We start from the raw sequence: 26,276 nt of genomic DNA, 5'->3' as shown, positions 1-26,276 counted from the left end.
AGAAAAAGGGGGAGAAGCACCAGAAGGAGGTGATGGGCGGGCAATGAGATAATGTGAGGGAGGGCAAAGGGAAGGGGAATGGTGAAGTGGGGGAAGGATTATCAGAAGTTCAAGAAATCACTGTTCATTCCATCAGGTTGGAGGTTACCCAAACGGAATATAAGGTGCTATTCTTCCAACCTAGATGTGGCTCATCATGACAGTGGAGGAGGCCATGAATAAACATATCGGAATGGGAATGGAAGTGGAATTAAAATGGGTGGCCACTGGGAGATCCCGTATTTTCTTACAGATAGAGTGTAGTTGCTCAACTAAGCGGTCTCCCAATCTACATTGGGTCTCACTGATGTACAGGAGGCCACATTAGGAGCACTGAACACAGTAAATGACCCCAACAGACTCACAGGTGAAGTGTCGCCTCACCTGGAAGGACTGTTTAGGACCCTGAATGGTAGTGAGGGAGGAGGTGTAGGGGCAGGTATAGCACTTATTCAGCTTGCAAGGATAAGTGCCAGGAGGGGGATCAGTGGGGAGGGACAAATGGACAAGGGATTTGTGCAGGGAGCGATCCCTGCTGAAAGCAGAAAGTGGGGTGGTGGGGGGGAACGAAAGATGTGATTGGTGGTGAGATCCCATTGGAGATGGCAGAAGTTTCTGAGAATTATGTGCTGGACGTGGAGGCTGGTGGGGTGGTAGGTGTTGAAAAATGTATGGTCATGCACTTTGGTAGAAGAAATACATGTGCAGACTACTTTCTAAATGGGGAGAAAATCCAAAAATCTGAGAAGCAAAGGGACTTGGGAGTCCTTGTGCATAACACCCTAAAGGTTAACTTGAATGTTGAGGAAGGCAAATGCATTGTGAGCATTCATTTCAAGAGGTCTAAATTATAAGAACAGGAATTGATATTGAGGCTTTATAAGGCACTGGTGAGTCCTCACTTTGAGTATTGTGAACAGTTTTGGGCTCCTTATCTAAGAAAAGGTGTGCTGGCATTTGGAGAGGGTTCTGAGGAGAGCCACAAGGATGGTTCTGGGAATGAAAGGGTTATCATACGAGGAATGTTTGATGGTTCTGGGCCTGTACTGGCTGGAATTTAAAAGAATGAGGGGAGTATCTGATTGAAACCTTTCGACTATTGAAAAGCCTAGATGGAGTAGATGCGGAAAGGATGTTTCCCGTGCTGGCAGAGTCTTAAGACGAGATGGCACAGCCTCAGGATAGAGGGGAATCCATTTAAAACAAATGCAGAGAAATTTCTTTAGCCAGAGGATGGTGAATTTGTGGAATTTGTTACCACAGGCAGTTGCGGAGGCCAGTTCGTTGGGTGTATTTAAGGTGGTGATTGATAGGTTCTTGATTGGCCATGACATCAAAGGTTACGGAGAGAAGGCCGGGAAGTGGGGCTGAGGAGAGGAAAAAAGGATTAGCCATGATTGAATGGTGGAGCAGACCCGATGGGCCAAATGGCCTAATTCTGCTCCTTTGTCTTATGGTCTTATAAAATCCATGTGGACTACTTCAATACTCTGTCTTCATTGATTCTCCTTGTTCTGTCCTCAATAGTTTTAATCAGACAATTTATTGATGCTTTCTATTTTAAAAGAATATTTGTGCTTGTAGTGTTTGTAGGTTCCTTTATGTTGCCAACTCGCATAAGAGGTTGCGCTTTTATTGAAGGCAGTCACAGAACTAAATTGCTGCGTCAGAGTGCCATAATGTACCTAAAGTTCCACATGACATGAGGGGAGGGGGAGGTCGTCGATTCAGGCCTAAGAGACATGACATGAAGCTGGCTTTAAAGGTGCACTATACAGTACGTATTAATATTCCCATGGTTTCCATGACCAGGGTTAATTGAAATGGCCTGTAATAGTCAATTTATCTCTTCTTTCCTTTATTAATACAAAGGTTTGTTAGAGCTTTTCAGTCCTCAAGTATCATTCTTATAGTCAAGATGCACTGAAGAATTATGGTCTTTGCAATTGCTTCCTTGCATCTTTTAATAGCTTAGCATGTATTGTATCCAAGTCTCATAATTTATCCCTTTTCAAAGCTGATTAATCCTTTAATACTTTTAAAAAAATATATATATATATACTTATCCAACTTCATATTCTTACGTAACCGAGTGATGCCATCATCCTATTCTTCAGTGAAAATGATCAGAAAATATTAACTAAGAAACCTGCCCACAGGCTGCACCTCTATGCCAGATACCCTTTTCCTGAACAGGTTCTTGATTTTTTACTTAATCATGTTCTTGCTCTTTATGTACATACAAAGCATCTTTAGATTTTCCTTGCCTATAATTTTTTTATATCATCTTCAGTTTCTTAATTTCCATTTTTATTTCTCACCTGCATTTTTTGTATTTTTCTTGGGTTTCTGTACTATTAACTTATTGGTGTTTCAGCAAAGCTTCTTTTGTTTAGGTTTTTCTTAAACATCTGTTCATCTGCGCATTTGGGGACCAAATTAAAATTGATCCACCCACTTCCTTTGTTCAAGTATCTTCACCCTGAACCCCAAGATTGTCCACCTTGGGTCTCATTGCTCTCAGATCGATTTTTAGCCTCAAATAGTTATTCCCAGTCCACTTTTGTTAAATTGTTGATCAGTCTCATTGATTTAACCTTTCCCCGATTTAGAACCTTTTCTTCAATTTTCTTTGCTACCTATGAACATTCTCCCACCAGTCTTCCTTTCACCTGCCCAATTTCATTCTCTGCAGCTAAAACAAGAGTTAGCCTTTTGTCTTGTTTTTGGGCTGATTAAAACAAATATTCTTCAATTAAATTGAGGCCTCTTAAGGTAAGAAATGTAGGCCTTTGTTCACAGTCCCTCCATTTTCCTACCTCACCCACTTTTTTTCCTACCGACTCCATCTCCATCTTCCCCTCCTTCACCCAGATATTCCTCCCTCCAGTTTACCTTCTCACCTCCTTACCTTTACTCCATGTTCAGGTTGCTGTTTATTGATTAACAACTCAGTGTTAACACCATCAGCCCATCAGTCCTCATCAACAAGTTTCAAATCTTGGGCCTCTGTACTTTCTTCTGCCCCTGGTTCCTTGAATTCCTCGTTTGAGGACCACAGTTAGTGTGGATTGGAAATAACATCTGTTCCTCGCTGACAATCAACACTGACCCACCTCAAAGGTGCATGCTTAGCCTGCTGTTCTACTGTCTGTACAACCATGACCGTGTGGCTAAACACAGCACAAAAGCCATCTATAAATTCGGCAGTGATACAACAGTTGTCGGCAGAATCTCAGATGGTGATGAGAAGGCATGCAGGAGTGAGATAGACCAGATGGTTAAATGATATCACAGCGACAACCTTGCACTCAACATCAGTAAGACCATGGAATTGGTTGTAGACTTCAGGAAGGGTAGGTGGAGGGGACACACCAGTCCTCAACAGATCAGCAGTTGAAAGGGTAAGCAGTTTCAAGTTCCTGGTTATGAACATCCCTGGAGATCGATCTTGGGCCCAACATATTGATGCAATTACAAAGAAGGCATGCCTGCAGTTATATTTCATTCAGAGATTTCGGAGATTTAGTATTTCTACAGATGTACTGTAAAGAGCATTTTGACTGGTTGTATCACCGTCCTCTAAGGTGATTCCAATGCAGAGGATCGGAAGAAGCTGCAGAAAGTTCTAAGCTCCTCCAGCTCCATCACGGGCACTAGCTTCCGCATCATCAAGGACACCTTCAAAAGGTGATGCCTCAAAAAATTAAGGACCCCCACCAGGGCATGCCTTCTTTTCATTGCTACTTTCAGAGCGGAGGTCTAGGGGCCTGAAGGCACACACTCAATGTTTCAGAAATTGCTTCTTCCCCCTCTGCCCAGATTTCTAAATGGGCTAAGAAACTATCAACATTATCTCGATATTTTGCTCTCTTGGCACTATTTATATATCCTGATTCTGATTGCTGTCCTATCAGATCCGATCTACTTCAGCCCTTTTGTCACTTCTACCTATCCAGCTCACAGCCTCTTACATCATTCCAACTCTGCCCCCTCATCCGAATCTACTTATCATCCACCAGTCCATGCCCCACTCCTTTTCTTGTTCTATTGGCTATCCCTCCTCTGTCCAGGCCTGATGAAGGATCTCAACCCAAAACATCAACTGTCCATTTCCCTCCCCGAATGCTTCCTGACCCACTGAGTTCCTCCAGCATTTTATCTGTTGCTCTTAAGATACCTATTATCTTTTACGCTTATTGTATCCCAGAATAATTGAAACCCCCAACTATTACTGCACAAGTGCTTTTGCACTCACCAGACATTCATCTACAGTGAGTTCCCAAGTTTCCCTCAGACTATTTGGAGGTATGTACTGTACTCCCAACATTTTGATTGCTCTTTTTTTTTTTGCATTTTTGTTCAAAGAGTTTAGCTTTGCAGCTGGTAGCCCTGCAGTTGTTTTCTCTTAGGGAATTGATCCAATTACTTACTGAAAGTTGCTATTGAATCTGCACCCACCACCCATTCAGTAAGTACATTCCAAATGAAAGCAGCTTACTATCTGTCAGAAGATTGATTGTAAACTGCCTTGCAAATTCCTTTGTTGGGGATTCACGTTAAATAGTGCAAAGCATTTGCTGGCACTTACTTTTTTTTAAGAGAAATGGGCAAAAGTTCAGTCAGAGAGCATGGTATTGGGATTAACAGAAAAATATGAGAGATGGAGAGGTGTAGGGAGTGAATTCCATAGATTAGGGATTTGGGCAGCCCAAGGCACAGCCAACAATGAAAGAAAGGAATATCAAATTTGCTGGAATTGGCAGAGTGCAGAAATCTTGGTGGGTGGTTCTCAGAGATTGAGAATGGTGAGGTAATTGGAAGCAGGTATTTAGAAATTAGGCTTGACAGACCAAGGGCCTGTGTAGATCATGAAGCCAATGGCCAGCAGGTAAATGGGACAGTGCTGGATGCAGGCAGTAAGTTTGGCTGGTGTATAGAGGGGGGAACTGTTTGTTTATTTTCTTGTGGTGACCTATCTCTGCTGGATTTTCACTACTTTACCATTGCCAACCGTACCTCAGCTGTCTCAACTCCAGGTTCATGTTCAAACTCCAAGACGTCTCACAAATGGGTTACGGCTGAAAGTGTTCCAAATCACCAGTGCCTCAGTCAGTTTCACGAATACAATCAGCTTTGGATCAAAAGCAGCAGGTGTAACGATATGAAGTTCCATGAATTGGGCAGAATTGTTGCAGGTACTGCCACTAACCAGCGTAGGAGTTTTCAGCATTGCTCCAATCCTCCTCCATTTTTCTGTTTTCCTTCCCTTCCAGTATGGAACTATAACATCGTGTCAACATTTAAAACCAAGGGCCAGGCATTTTTAAATAAAATAATCTCTTCGTTCCCTGCTGACTCCAATCTCCTGTACTCTTCCTCACCCATTTGTCCACTTTTTGGCATGAATCAGGTGAAATTTTAGCAAAATTTAGCCCACTCTCTCAGCACTAAATGTCTTGCTATCATTTTTGCAGCTGGGATTTGTATTAAATTCTTTGATGGTATGATTGGATGCACAGTATGATACCATATCTTTACCTCAGATAGTCAGTTCGCACAACCACTCCTCCCTCCCCATTATCCTCAACATGACTACCCCCTCAGGGCTGTGTGCTAAGCCCACTGCTGTACAATCTGTTCACGCAGGACTGCACCACCAAACACCTGAGTAATCACATTGTTAAGTTCGCCTGTGACACAACAGTGGTGGGGCTCATCACCAACAAAGATGAACCGGCCTACAGAGAGGAACTGGAAGAGCTTGAGGCCTGGAGCCAGACAAATAGCCACTTGCTTATTGTCAACAAGACAAAGGAGATGGTTATCGATGTCTGGAAAACCCACACCACTTGCACCCCTCTTTACATTGCGGCACAACAGTGGAAATTTCAAACCCCTGAGAGTGTGCATCTCATACAACCTCTCATGGTCCCAGAATATATTCTACACAATCAAGAAAGCTCACCAGTGCCTCTAATTTCTGAGGGGGCTGAAGAGAGCTGGATTGAGCTCATCTTTACTCATGTCATTCTACAGATGCACAGCAGAGAGCATCGTAACATTCTGCATCTCTGCATGGCATGAACACTGTACTGAAGCAGACAGGTAGTCAGAACTGCCCAAAGCAGTTTGCAGTGATACCTGCCTGCTGGCCACCAAGGATGTATGTACTGAAAGGTGCCAGAAAAGACCAGCAAAATCATGAAGGATCTCACCCACCCTGTTCGTGGATTGTTTCTCCAGGCCTATCAGGGAGGAGGCTACATTGTGTCCACACCAGGACCATCAAAGTCAAAAACAGATCCTTGGCCCAGCAGTAAGACTGATCAATACTTCCACCCACTAACCCACCCCACCACATCCCTCATCACCACTACTTTATCATATCCTGACAGAGATACCTGACGTACAGACACTCCTGTATCTGGTGTCACTTTATGGACATACAATCAATCTATGTCTATACAGTACTGTGCAAAAGTCTTAGGCACATATATACAGCTAGGGTTCCTAAAACCTTTGCACAGTACTGTAGTAATTTTATGTATTGCACTGCACTGTCACAAAACAAAAAACAAATTTCATGGCATATATGAGTGACGATAAACCTGATTTTGATAAGGGTCTCTATGATGGACTGAGAGTGGGAAGGGGACAGGGAGAGGGGAATCATGGTTGGGAAAAGGGGAAGGGAGCAGGAAGCACCATAGAGACAGTCTATAATGATCAATAAACCAATTGTTTGGAATCAAATGACCTTGCCTGGTGTCTCAGGGCTGGGTGTGTGTGCACACACACCACCCCTCCCCCCGGCACTCTTTCTCTGCCACCCGTCCCACACCCCTCCTGTGGTGTTTCATTCTCACCAACCCCAATATGCTTTGCTTCCGCTAGAATTGCAACTCACCTCCACTCCACATTGACAAATATAGTACTGGCAAAAGTCTTAGGCACCCTAGCTATATATATGTGCCTATAAGTTTTGCACAATACTGTAAGTTCTCTTATGTACAGTGGATTCCTGTTAATTGGGCCTTGGTTAATCAGAGCAACCACCTATTTGGGACAACACTTAAAAAGCATAAACTAATTGAGAAATTGCTGGAATTCTCTTCATTTATTTGGGGCACTATGTCACTTAATTGTGGCAGGAGATTGTAGCCTATCAGTTTCTAACTAGTGTCAGTCACGTACACTTGTGTGGCTGTTAGGCACTACCCCACACTTAGAGCAAACTGTTTGTAAATAACATCAGTTGCATGTGTTTGTATTGAAATGTGGTGATTTTTGATACTGATCGTTGAGGAGAAATAAGTAGTAAGGCTACTCAGAACCATTTTGCTCACTGCGGTTTCAAGCATTCAGGCTTGGAAATGCCAGAAACAGCCGGGAGAGGAAATGAAACGATTTCACTACTTCAATAAGTTAGAAACTGTGAAGAATTTGAAGATATCGACAATCATCATGAATGTTACAATGAAAATGAAGATTTGGAGGATGCAATCGCCGAAAGTATTGTACGAAGGCAGTCCATTATCTACACTAGGTGTCTGCACTGATTTTGTTCATTTACAGTCAATCTAAAGAACACGTCAGCGCATACTGGATGAATTCCTCCATCAATAACTATTAGGGACTAATAGACAATTTTATAGTACTGTAGTACTAGTTGTAGTATTCTAGTTTGTTCTGTATTCATTTAAATACATAATTTATTACTGAGTCTGTCTCCTTTTAAGCAACACACATCAAAGTTGCTGGTGAACGCAGCAGGCCAGGCAGCATCTCTAGGGAGAGGTATAGTCGACGTTTCAGGCCGAGACCCTTCGTCAGGATCTTCGTCACGAAGGGTCTCAGCCTGGAACATCGACTGTACCTCTTCCTAGAGATGCTGCCTGGCCTGCTGCGTTCACCAGGAACTTTGATGTGTGTTGCTTGAATTTCCAGCATCTGCAGAATTCCTGTTGTTTGCTGACTCCTTTTATATCTTTCTAAATATTTCCATGAAACTATGGCTAATTGGGACAGCTGCTTAATTAGGCCAACATATACTGGTCCCGATGTGTCCCAGTTAACTGGAATCCACTGTATTTGTATTCATTGTGTTCTTTAGTGTGTTTTTGTGCTGCATCGGATCCTTTACACTTGTGTACTGGAAATGACATGAAAAGTCGTCAATTTTGAATTTTGAGCAGGGTCCCCAGTTTCAGCGATTTAGGAGTAAGATGAGAAATATCTAGACAGAAGGTAGTGAACTTGTGGATGCTTGGTCACTGAATGTACACAAGGCTGAGATGGCTGTATTGTTGGACATGGTGGAAGGTGTCAGGTGATGCAGGATAGGATAGGCAGGTGCCGATTCTGAGACAGATGCGGGCTGCGCAGAACCAGATGAGGCTGTAATGTCCCCTTCTACCCTTTGTATGATACACGCATGACACTGGGGTCGTAACCAGGTTTTACTTGGTATGTGGCTATATAGCAGCCAGCTTTTGAGATGTGCACGAATGTGACACAATACCACAGTGGGTGGAGCTGCTGCCTTACTGTTCCAGTGACCTAGCTCCTACTCTGACCCCTGTTGTGACCTGTGTAAAGCTGTTGCCTCACAGCACCAGGGAGCCCAGTTCGATCCTGGCTCGGGCACTGTCTGTGTGCCGCTTTCTCTTTCTCCCTGTGGGTTTCCTTCAGCTGCTCTAGTTTCCTCCAATTACTCCAGCTTCTTCCCACTTCGGAAAGACATGCAGGTTGATGGAATAATTGGCCACTCCATTATAAATTGTCCCTGGTGCGTAGGTGGGTGGTAGAATCTGTGTAGAATCACTGCTTGATGGTCAGGAGTGATGTTGTGAGCTGAAGGACCAGTTCCCTTCTGTCTAGCTATATGACCTGTACAGCATCAGACAGGAAAGGCTGTACTGTATTTTATTCTGTGTTCTGTAGGTATGCAGATGCTACTCTAAGTTACATGTGGCTGATACAGGACAAAATTGTTCCTTTTATACTCCTTGTGTACTATGGAGACTGAGTGGCTGGCAATGAGGCATACACGTGAACTGTAGTGTATCTGATAGGAGTACTGTAAATGGTCTGTTCTTACTCAGTGTTGACTGTAGATGCAGCAGAGATAGCGTAGAGGCATGAACAGGTCAACAGCACCAGACAGGAAGAAGCTGAAATGTGTCATTTCTGAAGTGAACGGAGCAAGCAGGTGGCCCAGCAGAGCTCTTGCCCTGTAACCATGTGGGGTTGAACACCAGTAAATCTCTTTCTGACAGTGGATTAAATAAATGGAAACAAGCAGTGTCTGAAACCCACCTTATCTGATGTAACCAGACCAAAGCCTGCAGTTACTCACATACATTTCCAAACAAGCTTTGTCAGATAATTCATCAGCTTTTTAAAGTCATACGCACCAGCAAAAATAGACACAGACTCCCCAAACCCTCACAAGTTGTTTGTGTCTTTTGATTAAAAATAAAGAAAAAAGGAACTGGCATTTTAATCGCAGCTTTTGTGACAGTGGGATATGAAAAACATTTTACACCCAATGTGCTACTTGTAGGCAAATAATCTAAAGTGTGGCGGAGGTTTTTGTGCAAAGTTAGGCTATGCCTTCAGCAGACAAGGCCTCAAGCTGTGTGGTGGCTGGAGCAGCTTCCAATAAACCCAGGCAATGGAAGCTGCAACTCTAAACCTAGCTCCAGCTCCCGTTACACGGTGGATCCATCTACTAAATCCTTTTACTGGACTTCCTCACTCCCTGTTTTCCCCCATCAACTCCCCCTTCACTTTTCTGCCTTTCCCCACCAGCCCTACCTGCCTTCCCCTCCCATGTCTGTCTGCTCCCATTCATCCCTCACCACCCCTACCTGCCTGCATCTCTTCCACCAACTGTTGTCTTCTCTTTCTGACCCCTCCTGTCTCTCTGTCCCACTTTCCCAGCCTTTTTCACTTCCACCTCAGCCTGTTTCTCTTTCCCGTCACCCCCAACCCCACCTGTACATCTTTGTCCTTGATGATGCACAGTGGCAGAGAGATTCAGTATGGACTTTGCTGAGTTTGCATTAAACAGAGGACAAATAGCAGTGCTTTTGAAAATTCTGCTATCCATATCTAATTTGAGCCAGTTTTATACACCCTTGGCTGACCTAGTTTGAGTTAAGGTTAAGCAATGCTTCAGATTCAAAACCTTGATCCTAATTTTCAGATCCTACTCACTTTATCCCTCCCACTTTGTAATCTCCACTGCCCTGCGATCCTCTGAGATTCTGCTGTCTATCTAGTTCTGGCCACTTGGTGTTCCTTGATTACATTTGCAGACCACCTTCTTTCTCAATGTCTGCTCTTTATATTTCTCTTCCTTTTAAGATGATCCTTAAAACCTTCTTTGTATAAAGCTCCACTCACAACACGCTGGAGGAACTCAGCAGGTCGGGCAGCATCTGCGGAAACGATCAGTCAATGTTTCGGGCCAGAACCCTTCGTCAGGACTGAAGAGGGAGGGGACAGGGGCCCTATAAAGAAGGTGGGGGGAGGGTGGGAAGGAGAAGGCTGGTAGGTTCCAGGTGAAAAACCAGTAAGGGGAAAGATAAAGGGGTGGGGGAGGGGAAGCAGGGAGGTGATAGGCAGGAAAGATGAAGAAGGAGTGGGGAAAACACAATGAGTAGTAGAAGGAGGTGGAACCATGAGGGAGGTGATAGGCAGCTGGGGGAGGGGGCAGAGTGAAACTGGGATGGGGGAAGGGAGGGGGAGGGAATTACTGGAAGTTGGAGAATTCAATGTTCATGCCCAGGGGCTGGAGACTACCCAGACGGTATATGAGATGTTGCTCTTCCAACCTGAGTTTGGCCTCATCGTGGCAGTAGAGGAGGCCGTGTATGGACATATCCAAATGGGAATGTGAAGCAGAGTTGCAGTGGGTGGGAACCGGGAGATCCTGTCTGTTGTGGCGGACGGAGTGGAGGTGCTCGACGAAGTGGTCCCCCAATCTGCGTCAGGTTTCACCGATGTAGAGGAGGCTGCACTGGGAGCACCGGATGCAATAGATGACCCCAACAGACTCACAAGTGAAGTGTTGCCTCACCTGGAAGGACTGTTTGGGGCCCTGAATAGTGGTGAGAGAGGAGGTATAAAGCTCATCTGTCATTTCATTTCCTGTGCTGTGGCATCAAGTTTTTTTGGTAACTTTCCTGTTCAGTGCTGGGGGTACCTTGCTATGTTAATGATGTTAAATACTTTTTGTTATTGCTGTATGGAGTATATAATGTTTAAAGATTAGGAGTAAACCCCTCACCAGAAAGCAAACCCTGGGCAAAGACATCTTGTTTGCTATATTTTGAGAAGCACATTGAGCCGTGATGTGGAAACAGCTGAGCACACTGGCTGGATTTCTTGCTGTTGGCTGCATGTGTTGTGGTCACATATGCGCCCCATTTTTAAACCCACACTGCTTCCACCCTTCCTCTTGTTTTGACGCTGATAATTTCAGGCTTTGAGTGATCACTATTCAGCTGCGCAATGTGGTTCCAGTGAGTCTGTGCCTAACATATTTGTTTGATTGCATGCAAAGAGAATTTTCATTTCTCTTAATTCCCTGTAATTAGCACTTAGTAGAAGTTCTGTAATGTGTGATAAAACCTCCGAGCAAGGTGCTTCCACTTTCTAATGTCTTCTCATTTTTTATGAATAATCTTGTAGAGTGCCTGAGCTATCCTATTACATTAAAGATGCCATATAAATGCAAGTTGTTGGTGTACCACAAATTGGTACAAAATAAAATTGGATATTCTCAGATTGGTTCCTGATGACTGGAGATCTACAAGGGTGAAATTGTCTAAGTTTGATATTTTAATCAAGGACCCTGGGGTGCTCATGGGAGAAATGGAACAACCGTTTAGCTTTGTTTTTCTAACTTTTAATGATTGAGGAACCGATGACAGAATATACAGATTCTCTATTTCATATTGAGTGGTTGTATCTACCCTGACCAAATAGTGTAGAGGGAATATAAATTATTTTATTTTATTTAGAGATACAGCAGCCCTTCAAGTCGTGCTGCCAAGCAGCTCCGGATTTAAACCTAACCTAATTGTGGGACAATTAACGTGCTAACCTGCACGACTTTGGACTGTGGGAGGAAACCGGAGCATCCAGAGAAAGCCCATGCATTCCATGGAAAGGACAAATAAACTCCTTACAGAGGCCGCTGGATTGAACTCCAAACTCTGATGCCCCAGGCTGTGACAGCATAGCGCTAACCGCTACACTACCATGGTGACCAAATTTTAATCTCAAACTTGGTTTATTGCAATTGTCATGATGCAACAGAGGAGGGTTAATTTGCATTTGCCTGTTTTTTTTCTGTCTGGCTTGGGTGTATCTAGAAAGTTTTCCACTCTGTCCATAGTGTGACTTTCCTGGGATTGTTGATGTGAAGACTGACAAATTACTCACCTGGTAGGGATTGATGCTGACATCTCATTTCTGAATTAGTAAAGTATTTTGTTCCCTGAAACCAACACCTTGACTATCATGAATTTCATGAGCTGGAAGAGGAGGTACATGCAGTTTTGTTGTGTGATTAAATCTCTCTGTGATCGGTAGTCACAATAAATAATTTGCAGAAGTGTAAGAACTTTTGTAGCAAACTGCCATCCTTCTTGCAGTGAAAGCCCTGGCTGTCTTATATGCAAAGCATCGTGCGCTGGTATGGAGTTGTTCAGCACATATCAAGCACATGGATATCCAGCTCAGATTGACAATGCACATCTTCACAGGAACTCTTCCACCAAATATCTCAGCTCCATTTCTGAGCAACATCATTCCTCTTTCCGTCAGTAGAGAGAGTGCTTGAAAAACGCTACTTGCACTGATCAGCCTACCTGTTGTTTGCCTTGTATCGCAGAGCCCTTTGTGGGTGAGACCATCATGCCAGACTGTAACAAAGGAGGTCTTGTAGCAGGAAGAATGGCATCAGTCTTCTCATCTGTATTTACTTCTGGTTTAAGATGGCACTACTGAAGACGTGTGATAGCTTACTGGTAGTTCAAAAGCAAAGGAATTTGATTAAAAACATTATTAATAACAATTTTTAAAAAGTAAATTGTGGTAAACTATCACCACAAACAATGAAGAGGCAAACAAAAGCAAAGCAAGTTCACAAATGCACCCTGCTGGTGTGCTGCAAAATCAATGCACTTGAAGTTGGAGGCATGCTGGTTGGAGTGAACTATTCGGGGGGAGAAGACGGTTCAGAGGAGTTCGGATGCCCACCCAGCTGGCCCAGGTGTGAGGGTAGATTGCTCTAAGCACCAAGCTGATTTGGAGAGGTCAAGGATGGCTTCTTCGGAAGTGAAATCCAGGTCTGAGCCAAATTGCTGGGCAGTGTGTACTAGGCTCAGAGTGATTCGCTGCAGCAAGGCCCAGGTCCTAATGTGAGACACAGTCTGCTATTTGGTCGATCTAAATGCCGGCCCAGATATACTGGAAGTCAGAGTGTCGGGTGAGGTTAGATTACTCTGGATGTTGAGCCAATTTGGAGAGGTAAAGAATGATTTATCGGGTAGCGAAATCCAGACCCAGGGTGATTCACCGTGGCAGGGCCAGGACCTAGTGTAAGGTTGGGATAATTTAAACGCTGGCCGAGATAGTCTGGGGGCTCCTCTCTCCGCAACGCTGAGGCTGTGAGAATGCCCCCAGCTGCTGTGCTTTCTGTCTGCAAACCTTGCAGCAATTTACCCCACTAATATGATGAACCAAATACCGAGGCTTTGGCCATCTCTGGGCTGCCTCGGGGATTTGGTTCCAAGGACTCCATTTGGTTCGGAACGCTGCTGTTGTTGCTTGCTTCTGTTGTTCGCATGATTTATGTTTTTGGGGATTGGTCTATGGCAGGGATCCCCAACCTTTTTTGCACCACGGACCGGTTTAATATTGACAATATTCTTGCGGACCGGTCAACCGGGGGGGTTAGAGGGGGGTGGTGTTCAAGTAGGGTTAAAATCACCTCAACATGTCTTTTACAGTTAGGGTTGCCAACTTTCTCACTCCCAAATAAAAGACAAAAGTAGCAGTCAAATCCTGGGACACTTTACCCCAGGACCATGAAGCCTTGCGCGGGCACCTTTGTGCGCATGCGCGTACATGCCAATTTTTTCCCTGCAAATCGGTTTTGCCTTCATCTTCCTGACTACACTGTACATAACATTATTTCTACTTTATATAGGCTGTGTATTTATCATATCATTCCTGCTTTTACTATATGTTAGTGTTACTTATTTTAGGTTTTATTTGTTATTTGGTATGATTTGTTAGGTTATTTTTTGGGTCTGGGGACGCTCAAAAATTTTTCCCATATAAATTAATGGTAATTGCTTCTTCGCTTCACGCCATTTCGGCACGAAAGGTTTCATAGGAACGCTCTACCTTAGCAGGGGAAATACAGGACAAACCAATTTAGCCCAGTATATGGGATGTCCCAGCAAATACTGGATAGTTGGCAACCCTCTGTTCAAGTTCAACAGTGCGTGACAGGGAGTGAGGAAAGGTGCAGCTGACTCATATCGTTTCCTCATGGCCCGGTAGCACATGCTTTGCGGCCCGGTACACTATTGTGTGTAGTACTACAGGAAGGATGGATGAAGTTAGAGAGGGTGTGGAAAAGATTCACAAGAATGCTGCTGGGACTGGAGGGTTTTGGGTTGTACGGAGACCATCCCTGAGTGATGACCTTATAGATATCTATAAAATCAACCATGAGAGGCATAGATAAATGGATTGTCACTGTTTTCTTTCTGAGATAGCAGGGTATAAAACTGGAAACCACACAGTTTTAAGTGTAAGAGGCAAACAATGTAATGGGGACGTAAGGGGTCTATTTTTTCACACAGAGGGTGTTGAGAGTGGAACAACATAACAGAATAAGTGCATTTACAATGTTTAAAAGACATTTGGACAGGTACATGGCTAAGAAATGTTTAGAAAGATGTGGGCCAAATATAGATGTGGAAATGACTCAGGCACACATCCAGATCACCGTCAATGAGTTGGGCTGTAGGGCCTATTTCCTTTCTGTATAGCTCTATAACTCTAAAGCTATTGCTTGGCTTGTTATGCATACATTTGGGAAAAGCAACCATAGCTAAAGACTGTGTAGATTTGATAGGTTGATTGGAGAGGCAGATAAAGTGAGGTACACCATTCCCCTGTAATAACAGAGTTATTGTCTTTTGCAGGTCATTCTGACAAACCAAATTACAACCAGGATTGGTCAAAGACAAGCTGCCAACTTTAGGCCAGGCTCAGTGGTGGATGATTTATTGTCATCTGAAGGTATGGATGCTTCCTTTGTGCCTTGATTTTCACTTGCTTTATGGGTCAGTCCCTTAGCAGGGCCATTTCTGCCAAACTGTAGAAACATGACTCAGCACAGGGAACCCTTCGGTTGTTCATGTGCACTAGAGCCGTTAATACTCTTGATCCAGATGACCCAACAGCATGGATGCTTAGCAGTCTCATTTCCACACTGGTGCACAGTGCTCATGATCATCTGAGCACCTTAATTTCAAAGGTACGTTTAATGTCAGAGAAATGTATACAATATACTGTACATCCTGAAATGCTTTTTCTTCGCTACCATCCACGAAAAACAGAGGAGTGCCCACAAAAAATGAATGACAGTTAAATGATAGAACCCCAAAGTCCCCCCCCCAGCTCTCCTCCCTCCCATGTGTAAGCAGCAGCAAGCAATGATTTCCCCTTTCCCCACTGGCAAAAAAAAGCATGGGCACCCATGTCCAATCACTCAAGCATGAGCGAAAGCAACAGCAAAGACACAGACTTGCAGTACTCCAAAGACTACACATTCACCTGGTATTCAACATACCACGGGCTCTCTCTCTCCCTAATAAGGGAGAAAGAGGTGTCTCCGTTTCACAGCGAGAGGGGAGACATAACAAACAACTTAATGGTTTATGATGTTAAAAGTCCGTTGCGTCGCTTTTTTCAAGCTCTGTGCTCAAAGATCTTGGGTCCCTGGGCACACAGCCTTAGATCTTTCATCTCCCATGACACACCGGTCTCGTGCCCGGACACCGACCTTTGATCGCCTGTCTCCAGAGCCACGAGATCTCGGCCCTCTGAAGGCGAAGTGAGCTCTTAGGCCGAGCCCTTGGCGTGCAGAGTAACACTGAGAGCGGGTCCCATTCCCGTACAGAACCGTAGTCAGCGTGTAACTCCAGGTCAGGGTCTTCAAAAGAACCCTGAAAGGGAAAAAAATAGAGATAATAAAGGTTGTAGATCCTTTACCAAGGAAAAAGATGTTCTTTAAGTTTATACTTGTATATACTTCCTCTGTTCTTACCATGACAATGTAATTCTAAGGGCTAAAGGAATATTAGCCATTACTTCAAATGACAGGAAGTCAAATGGGTCAAAGTCATGTTGCAGTTGAATGTTGTTATTGCTGAATTGGGCTGTCATTCTCAGTCACCAGAAGCCCTGTCAGCTTTTGGCCGAGCTCAATGGTGGATGACCTATTCTGATCTGAAGGTAATAGTTGCTTCCTTTACCTTGCTTTGTACCTTGACCTTCACTTTGTTGTTTCACGAGTCCATGTGTGTTGATAGTAATGTCTATGCTGCAGACTCGGTCTCCAGTGGTTTTGGCTCCCTTGCCACCGAACCAAGAGCTTATTTTGTCAAAGCCTGTGCAGTAGCTGATTACAACAGCTAGTTGCAATTAAAAGAAGGCACACAGATGCAAGTTCCACTCTGAGTATAAAATGCAGAATCTCATGGACCACTCTGGCTGTGATAGACTGTAAGATTGCACTGTCGTCATCGTTTAGGAATTTGGATGCTATGGCAATGACATCACTGACCAGCTTCTAGAACAAGGTAGTGAGTACACTTCCTCTGCGGGGCAAACTAGGGGAAGGTAACGTCTTCGTAGATTAGGCTTTGCCATCAAGATCAAAATTATTTCCCATTTCAGTTAGATCTCTGTAGGACAGGCAAATCGTCTCGTGGCTCAGCCAATATGGAATGAGCATGCCGCCTCATTAGCACATTCTCTCAACCCTGGAAGCTCTTGGTAAAGCTCAAGAAGAACATATTCGACCTTGGAAAATCCTTGGCCCATTGCCCAGAGGGAGACAAACTAAACTTCCTTCAGTGCTCAGGTTGGAAAACATGCAGTCTGTTACTAAGTTGACAAGTAAGGTTAGAGTAAGGAAAGATAACTCCACTGGAATCCACCTCCTGATGGAGTGCTTGGAGCACAATTTTGCCATAATCAACATCCTGTTATGCCAGAGAAATGATACAAAGACCTTATGATAACACTCATCCAGGCCCTAGTGCCTGTTAGATTCTATTGCAACAGTGACTATAGTTTGAGACTGATTCACTGCCAGTAAGGCATTTTGGAATTTCCCAAGAGGATCATAAACAGTGCTGTAGATATTAAAATCCGCCTTTCTACATACAGGTCATTCCCACATTAGGCAGGGTTCCATTCCGAACTGTTCATAACCTGAACAGTTCACAAGTCATAAATGCAGCTGCGAACAGACTAGCACATGGCAGAAGATGCCTGCACAGGTGGCTTGGCCTATAGGAATAGATAATCTGGAGAAGCATTTTAATCCTGTTTTGTCACTCTTAATAATAAAACTGATTAACATATTTTTAACCCAAGACTATCCTGGGCTAATAATAATATTCTTTTAAAAGATTATGGTGTATGCAAGATTTTAAATGCTATTAAGAGTTTTGTAATGAATAACAAGCTGTATGTCTCTAGGTAGGCTTCACAAAGTAGTCATAAACTTGTTAAATAGAATGTATTCCTCTTGGGTTTGATGTGGGGTAGTTCCAGCTAATATTAAGGCAGCTGGCAAATGCATACCACCGGCCTCCCGAGCACTGTTCCCTCTAAGCTGTGTGGACACGCCGCTGAAATGACACGTACCTGAAATGCTCCCGCGCACATATCCTTTGTTGCCATGCAACAAGATTTTCTTTATATAATGTTAATATAAAGTGCCACACAGTTTTCAGACTGTGTAAAAATTTCCTGCTCACAGCAATGGTTGGTCTAGGCAGCTGTAAAAAAAAAGGAAACATTACTCCAAAACAGTCATTCATAGGGCACATATGGGCTCTACATAGGTCAGGCCTTCATTAGTTGGGGAGGGCCTGTAATTTTCAAAGTACAGCACACAGAAAGCAAAAAGAACAATCTACTCTTGCATGTGTTGCCTCAGTACCTGCTCTCGAACAGGTAGAAAATTGTCAAACCACAGCAATCACATTCATGTTCTCTTATAACATAGAAGGAAGCCACTCTACCTATTGTGTCCATGCTAACTCACCTCCAGTTCACTGGTGGCAATTTACAGTGCCTATTTAACCTACCAACACATCTTTGGGACTGAGAGGAATCTGTAGCACCTTGAGGAAATCCATCCATCACAGAGAGAACGTGCAAACTTCACTCAGACAGCGCCTGACATTAAGATTGAACTTAGGTTGTGAGTGCTTTACAGCAGTAGCACTGTGCCGGTGTTATTGGAGGCAAATGGGTAAAATCACAGTCAGTACATAGTTTGCACAAACCCAACTCTGACTGATTTGTCATCTGATGCCTGTTCACTCCTGTTTCCCTGCACATGGAATTAACTCTGTCTGACCTTAAATTCTTATCATCTTTTTCAGTATTCTTAGGTGTGTGTTGTATGTATATTATATATAAAATGACGAATAAAAATCACTTTTCGTGCCATAAGCTGCTGTTTAATGGGGTTGATGATCTCACGGATATCTGAACCATTGCTTATAGCAGTGGCTGATCTGATATCTGATCTGGCCGTAAATGACGTGCTCATTCGCCATCTAATCCCACTGCAACCCATACATTATACTTTACAATGACTGCTTTGCAAATTCCAATGATGTCTTGTATGTCCCGCATTATAACTGCAGTGACTGCTTCAAAAGATAAAACTGAGGATGTTTTAATTAATTTGATAACAGAAGCATCTTATTTCCAGGTGGTGGAGTCAGTGGATCATCTGCTTCAATGTAGACTGCTGGTGGTGGCAGATTTCTTACCGAATGAAATTAAAACTAGTGGCTGGGAAGTTGACATTAATGCTGTCTGAATGGTACTTCATTCAAGCCTGTTGTAAAAAAAAATCCACCATAGAAATTGCAAATCGCTGATCAAACTGCAAAGAGAGCTGTTTACCCCATCTCTGGCCTCCTGGCTTTCTGCCCACAGATGGAATTTCACACAGGTGATGAATGTTTCTCAAGAGGAACTGGTTTGGGAAAGGATTGGGACAGTTGTCTTTCTCTGCATCTGTGAAGGAAATGTTCAGTTAGAAATTGCTTCTGTTGCTGTGAGTGCCAGACTTGAATGGGGGCTTTTGGATGGGGCTAGTGTTGTAATGTTGGAAAGTATGCATCGAAGTTACTACAACTAAAGACTCACACCTGCTGAATAATATTCATATTAATTACCTTAAGGAATGAAAACTGTATCCTCCTACCAGATTATGAGGAAACCTTATTGCACTACTACCTGATCTGGTTAAGGTGCTTCAGGATCGAATAATAGTGCACTGTCACTGGGGAAAGAAAAACAGATGCCGTGAGTCAGGACGTCTAAGCTATGTCCTGCCAGATAACTTTGGCCCTGGGTATAACCCACTGAATGTAGGACTGGAATTTCCACTGAGCAAGAGGCACAGGGCCTTGCGCCTTTACCCTGTGACCTCCCACCATTATAGAAAATACTTGCTGACAAAATGATTGTGAGAGAGATTTGGGTGAGGAAACTAGAAACAAGCTTGCCTAGAGGAAGTGAGGCTCCATGGGATGAGATATGATTGACAAAATGAGGTAGAGTGCAGCATGAGGTGGGGTTTATTTTGTTTTGGCCAGTTATTTTTGGGAGTCTGGGCAAATGAATTACCCTCTAATTTAATCATCACCCCTCTCCAGATGTAATAACTGCTGTCATTCTTCCCACCCTTATTAGCAGTTGCCCATCTCGTGACATCGCTGTTCCCACTGTCATTTACCACCCTGCAATTGCTGCTTCATGGTCATCAGTCACTAAACTTTACAGGAAGTCCTGACTCAAAATAAGTGATATACCGGTCTTTGGAGGTTTTCCAGCACAACCACAGGTAAACGATATTTCTCTATGAAAAAGGGTCTAGTGCTTTCCCAGCTCATATGACAAGTAAACTCTTCTTGTGCTTCCAGTCGGGTACAGGTATCGATTTTAACTGACATTTCAATGACATTTCAATGACAAGCTCTGCTATCTTCATCAGGGATGATACCTGGACATGTCCAGTCTGGTAGTATTTATACCCCCATCACCTGTCCCTCCTGATTGGTTAGTCCTTATCCAATCAGGTTTCTGCTGTCCCACTTTGTTTACAATCAAATTCCAGTTCTTTCTCAGAGCAAGACTTTAATCTTTGTTAAAATGCTTTTTCCCTAGTTTTATTTTTACGGCTTCCTTCACCAGGCGGTCCCAAAAGCCATTGGCGCGGCACTGTAGTTTTGTGCCGTCGAAGTTAATCCTATGGCTATTGCAAATACAACGTTCTGCTACTGCTGATTTCTTCAGGTAACCCAAACGAATACACCTCCTATGCTCCTTGATGTGAGTTTCCACCGTGCGATTGACTTCGACGACACGTAACTACTGTGCCACACCAATGGCTTTTGGGACCGCCTGTTGAAGGAAGCCATAGAAATAAAACTAGAGAAAAAGAATTTTAACAAAGACTAAGGTCTTCCTCTAGGTAAGACTGTAATTTGATTGTAAGCAAGATGGGACAGTGGAAACCTGATTGGATGAGGACTAATCAATCAGGAGGGATGGATGACAGGGGTATAAGTACCACTGGATGAGACATGCCCAGGTATCATCCCTGATGAAGATGGCAGAGATTGTCATTGAAATATCAATTACAATTGATACTTGTACCTGGCTGGAAGTCCGAGGATATCCCTCTATATTTCCACTCTCAATGCAACTCCTGTTGTGAACCTTGGGAGGAGGCGTGCATAAGGAGTTTGAGATAATGAGATGGTTATTTGGCTCACTGTTTCTCAGGGTCTGGGTATATAATTCTTCCTGTGGGAGACTCCACACAAAATATGGAGACACAATGCTGGGATCAGCAGGTGAGGGAACAGGAATTGTTGACTTTCTGGGCCGAGGTCTTGCATCAGTCCTGATACTTGGTCTTAACCCCAAATATTTCCTATCCCTTTTCCTCCACAGCCACTGCTAGCCCTTTGAGTTCCCCCAACAGTTGTATTTTTTTACTTCACGATAAAAATGTGTAAGTAGATTTATGATCAGAAGTTTCAGAATGGGATTCTATTGACACAGGTTCCTTCAGTCCTAAGTCCTCCTGACGCACACTCCAATCCTCATCTATTTCCTGTGCTTGATTTTATATGCAAGACCAAAGAGCTGATTGTGGACTTCAGGAAGGATAAGAAGAGGGAACACGAAGCAATCCTCACAAAGGATCAGAATTGGAGAGAGTGAGCACTTTCAAGTTCCTGGGTGTCACTTAGTTGATCTGTTATGTAGCTTATTGTTAAAATAATAAATTTTCTCTGAGGACCTAACCTGGGTGCAACATATTGATGCAGCTGTAAAGAAGGCAAGACAGCAGCTATATTTCATTAGGAGTTTGAGGAGATTTGATTTGTCAGCTAAAACACTTGAAAACTTCTACAAATGTACTGTGGAGAGCATTATGACTGGCTGCATCACCATCTGGTATAGTGGAGCTACTGCACAAGATCGAAATAAGTTGCAGAAACTTGTAAAATTAGTCAGCTCCTTTATGGGTACTAGCCTCGATAGTATCCTCAGAAAGGCGGCGTCCTTCATTAAGAACCCCAGCCACCCAGGACATGCCCTTTTCTCATTGCCACAAACAGGAAGGAGGTACAGAAGCCTGAAGGCACACACTCAGTGATTCAGGAACAGCTTCTTCCCCTCTGCCATCTGATTCCTAAATGGACATTGAACCCAAGGACACTACCTCACTACTTTTTTTTTCTATTATTTTGCAGTACTTATTTTAACTTAACCTAATAGACATATATGCCCTAAATGTAACTCAGTTTTTTCTCTATATTTATTTATCATGTATTTCATCTTACTGCTGCTGTAAAGTTAACAAATTTCATGGCATATGCCGGTGATATTAAATCTGATTCTGATTCTGATCAGCTTATTCCACTTCTACTACCTCACTTCTGGCAATAATGCAGTTCTACCTTTCCCATTAGTTGAGATCAGCTAACTCAGTACAGATGAGGTTTAGACTCTGGTATCTAATATAGCTTTATTCTAGTTGTGACAATCACCTAAATGAATTCCTGATACCTTTTCATCTTTGTTTCAAAGGCTGAACCATTGTCTCTGAGTCAAAGATGGTAGGAATGTCCAGAAACGTTGAAAATTCCTTCCCTCACACAGATACTGCTCGACCTACTGAGTTCCTGCATCAGATTGTTTATTGCTTAATGTCAGAGGTTTATTAATTCAAACCTTCCCTCATAGATTCAAGCACACAATCTATCTGAATATTCCAGTGAAGGTCTGAGGAAGTACAGATTCTAGAAAGTGTACTTAAACCAAGACCTAGTCTGCCCTCTCAGGTGTGTTAAAGATCTCATGAAAGTGCTGTTTTCCCAGGGAGTAGGCAAACATTTACCTAACAACAACTTACATGTATATTGGCATCTTTTATATGGTAAAACATCTCAAGCTGTCTCAAAGGCTACTATTCAAAATCATAAGACAGACTATGCATCCAGTCTCACACTTCTGCTTGTTTGCCGGTCTCCTATGTAAATGTATTGTTGTACCCTGCAGCAGTGACTACTCTTTTCATAATTCATCAGCTGTAAAGTCTTGCTAATCACTGTGAAAGGCATGATAGAAATTCAATCACAAACAAGAGAAAATCTGCAATGCTGGAAATCCAAGCAATACACACAAAATGCTGCAGGAACTCAGCAGGCCAGGTAGTGTCCATGGAAAGGATTACAGTCGACATTTCGGGCTGAGACCCTTCAGCAGGACTGGAGAAGAAAAACTGAGGAGTAGATTTAAAAGATGGGGGGAGGGAAGAGAGAAACACAAAGTGATAGGTGAAACATGAAGGGGGAGGGATGAAGTAAAGAGCTGGGAAATAATGATAGAAATTCACGTCCTTCCTCAAAAGATGTCTTGTCAGAAGATTATCCAAGCCCAATCAATAAAGTTGTGGTGACAGTATCATAGCCACAGGATGGCCTCTTGTGTCTGCTGATCAAAGTGGCTTCTGCTATTTGCAGACTCTTCTTTTAGATCCTGGCTCAGACCTATTGCTATCAACAGATTCAGTTGTTCTTTGTTCCATTACAAGTTTTACATCAAACATGTTTATGTTGCTAACCCAAACACTCATTGCTACATTTAACAGTGGTTTAGAAGCACTTCCTCCAGCAGTCTTTGTCATAAATCGAATATCAGGCAAGTAACCACACCTCCTGCTGATCTTCATTCATCCAACAAAGGTATGGAGTGATTCTGGGTTCACTTTGCAGTACACCCACCTTCCCAGTGGGGTACAGAGCAACTGAGGATCTGACAGGAGAAATCCCATTCAGAGTAACTTGGGGTTGAATTATATAGCAATGAAACACCTTGTACCCACTGTGTCTGTGCTGATGTCTGACACCTATCTTTATCAATCCCATTTGGGAGCACTTAATGTATAGCCTTTCATACCTTGGTAAGTCAAGTGCCATTCCAGATATTTAAATGTACTGGGAGTACCTGTCTCGACTACCCCTTCAGGCCACATATTTCAGTTTGCAATCATTTTGATTAAAAAATCCTCACATGGGTCTGCTCTGAAAAGCTTACCTCTTGCCCTAAACTAATGTATTATGTTTCTGTTATGTGATAAAGTTTACAACTTTCTACCCTATCTATGCCTCTCTTTGTATATCTCAGTCCCAACTACTCCAAGGAAAATAAACTGATGCTATCATCATAACTCCTCATAATTGAAGCACCATCCTAGGCAACATCTTCCGTACCCTCTCCATTATATCTGTACTATAGTGTGGCAACCAGAATTTTGCACTGTTTGTAGCCATGGCATAAATGATGTTTTATAATGTTGCACCATAATCTTCCTACTCTTGCATTCGAGGGAATGATTTCAGCATTCTTCACTTAAGAGATTGAATGATCCCAATGACCCTCAGCTATGTGAATGAATTAGTCTAGTGTTCCGTAGCCATGGGATGGAATGATCTAGTGACTTTTGGATTGATTCCATTGATCTCTGACATTGGGCTGGAGTTGACCTGTTCATCCACAACTGTAGAATGGAAAGGTCCTGACATCATTTGGCTGTGGAATTGAGTGATCCCACATAATGTGGCTATTGATCATCCTAACCTTTTAGTATCGTGTAGTCCTTCTTCATGAATAAAATAAGAATCTCTACAAAGTATTTCAGGATACTTTATCACTTGAACTTGACTATAGAAAGTTTTAATTCTATGCTTGATCAAAGTTCAAAAACCATAAGATTGCTCATCTGATTCCTGGCATTTCTTCTCCACGCATCCTCCAACTACCAGTTTCTGCTTCCTTAATCTTGCCTCATCTTTTCAATAAGCAGCAAAGATTCTTTGGGCTTGAAATTAACCTGTCCCTCTTAGATTGGGACTAGATCTCCATTGGTAAGAAACACGTTCTATGGTACTGCTCTTAGGGCTGTGTGAGAATGAAAACACAACCATATCCTGCTTGTGCTTGAAGAGGTTGAAACCACCAACGATGTGGCCTGTGTTTTTGAAGCTCTACTTCAGTAGATCTGAGAGCTATGATTCTCTGGCAATTAAATAAAACTTGCTCTGTATTATTCAGCATACACAATACCACAAAACTCTGCAGTGATTCTGGTGCCAGAGCTGCTTGCATCCAAATCTGGCCTTGATTAATGGGATTAGCATGCACAGTGAGGATTGCAAGAGTACTCAAATTGATCTATGTTTAATATCAAACACAATCTACTCAGGATTAATGGTTCAGCATTACTTATTTAGATAACTTAAGCTTTGTTTTCTTTTTGCTAGGAATTTTATTACTAATATGGGATAGATTTCACTTTTTTCCTGAAACAGTTTGTTATCGAGCTAATATTTGTTTTGATAATCTTGCTAAAGAAAGATTACATGTATTTGAGGACTGCCCATTATTTAACCCACTTTGCAAAGAGAGGACAGGCAGTCATGGGAGACAAGTGACCAGGGTAAGAGATGAGTAAGCAGTTGAGTGGCCATAGTGAGGTACGAATGGGGACCGGGCAGCAAGAACAAGGTTTGTGTGGTCAGAGAGAGGGTAAAGTGGATTCCAAGTTGCTGAAGTGAGGGTCGAGTGGCTGAAGCAAAGGATGAGTTGGGATCAAATGGGCAGAGAGAGGGCCGAGAGGGTGGAATGAGAGACAAGTAAGGATGGAGTGATCCCCACTTCTCTAGATTCCCTTAATAACCAGCTATATTCAACCATTCAGCAGGAATCTAGGAGTGGAATTTTTGGAAATGTTGGCCTGATCTTGGTTTGGCTTCTCCCCTCAATCCTTTAAAGCCTGGCTGGTGGCTCACTGTACATCACAGTAGAAGTGACGGTGCTGTGGGCAGAAAAGTTGCTGTTCGTCTCTGAAACCTGGCACATTCAGCTCTCGGCCTGTTCCCCCCAATCCCTCTGACACGTTCATTCTGAAGGTTCTATTCTTTTGACATTGATTTCTACTTATCGCTCACTGTTCTTACATTGCAGTGGAAGTAATCATTTACTGCAAGGCATTTCAGCATAGCCTGAAACCAAAGTACAGGCATGTAATTGCCTTTATTTTCTGGGTACTGCTTGAGGCCAAACCAGATATTTATACTTCTGGTTTCATTTTTGATGCTTAGCAGAAATTACTGCACGTCTTCAGCATCATTGCTAAGATCACCTATTTGCATCTTCACAGTAAACCCTCCTACTTAAAATATTACAGGCTGTAGCCCTTACCTTTGCTTTTATCATCCCCTAGGCTTAGTTGTTTTGACGCAGTCTTTTCCAAATCTCCCGCTCTTAAAAATTAGATATTATCCAACATCTGCTGCCATGGT

At 43.0% G+C, this 26,276-nt stretch overlaps 1 protein-coding gene across 6 annotated transcripts in view; it reads left to right on the top strand.

Moving 5' to 3' along the window:
• Positions 1 to 26,276, top strand: part of rad51b (RAD51 paralog B) — a 619,344-nt gene that overhangs the window by 333,508 nt on the left and 259,560 nt on the right. For all 6 annotated transcript variants that reach the window (XM_063052979.1, XM_063052988.1, XM_063052947.1 and 3 more), the window contains one exon: positions 15,279 to 15,375. In XM_063052979.1, coding sequence (XP_062909049.1) covers positions 15,279 to 15,375 — 97 coding nt within the window. The remainder of the gene's footprint in view (positions 1 to 15,278; positions 15,376 to 26,276) is intronic.

Source organism: Mobula hypostoma, chromosome 1 (genome assembly GCF_963921235.1).
Source record: "Mobula hypostoma chromosome 1, sMobHyp1.1, whole genome shotgun sequence".
Classification (NCBI taxonomy): domain Eukaryota; kingdom Metazoa; phylum Chordata; class Chondrichthyes; order Myliobatiformes; family Myliobatidae; genus Mobula; species Mobula hypostoma.
The sequence above is the reverse complement of the archived record's forward strand: the minus strand, read 5'-3'. Positions and strand labels throughout refer to the sequence as shown.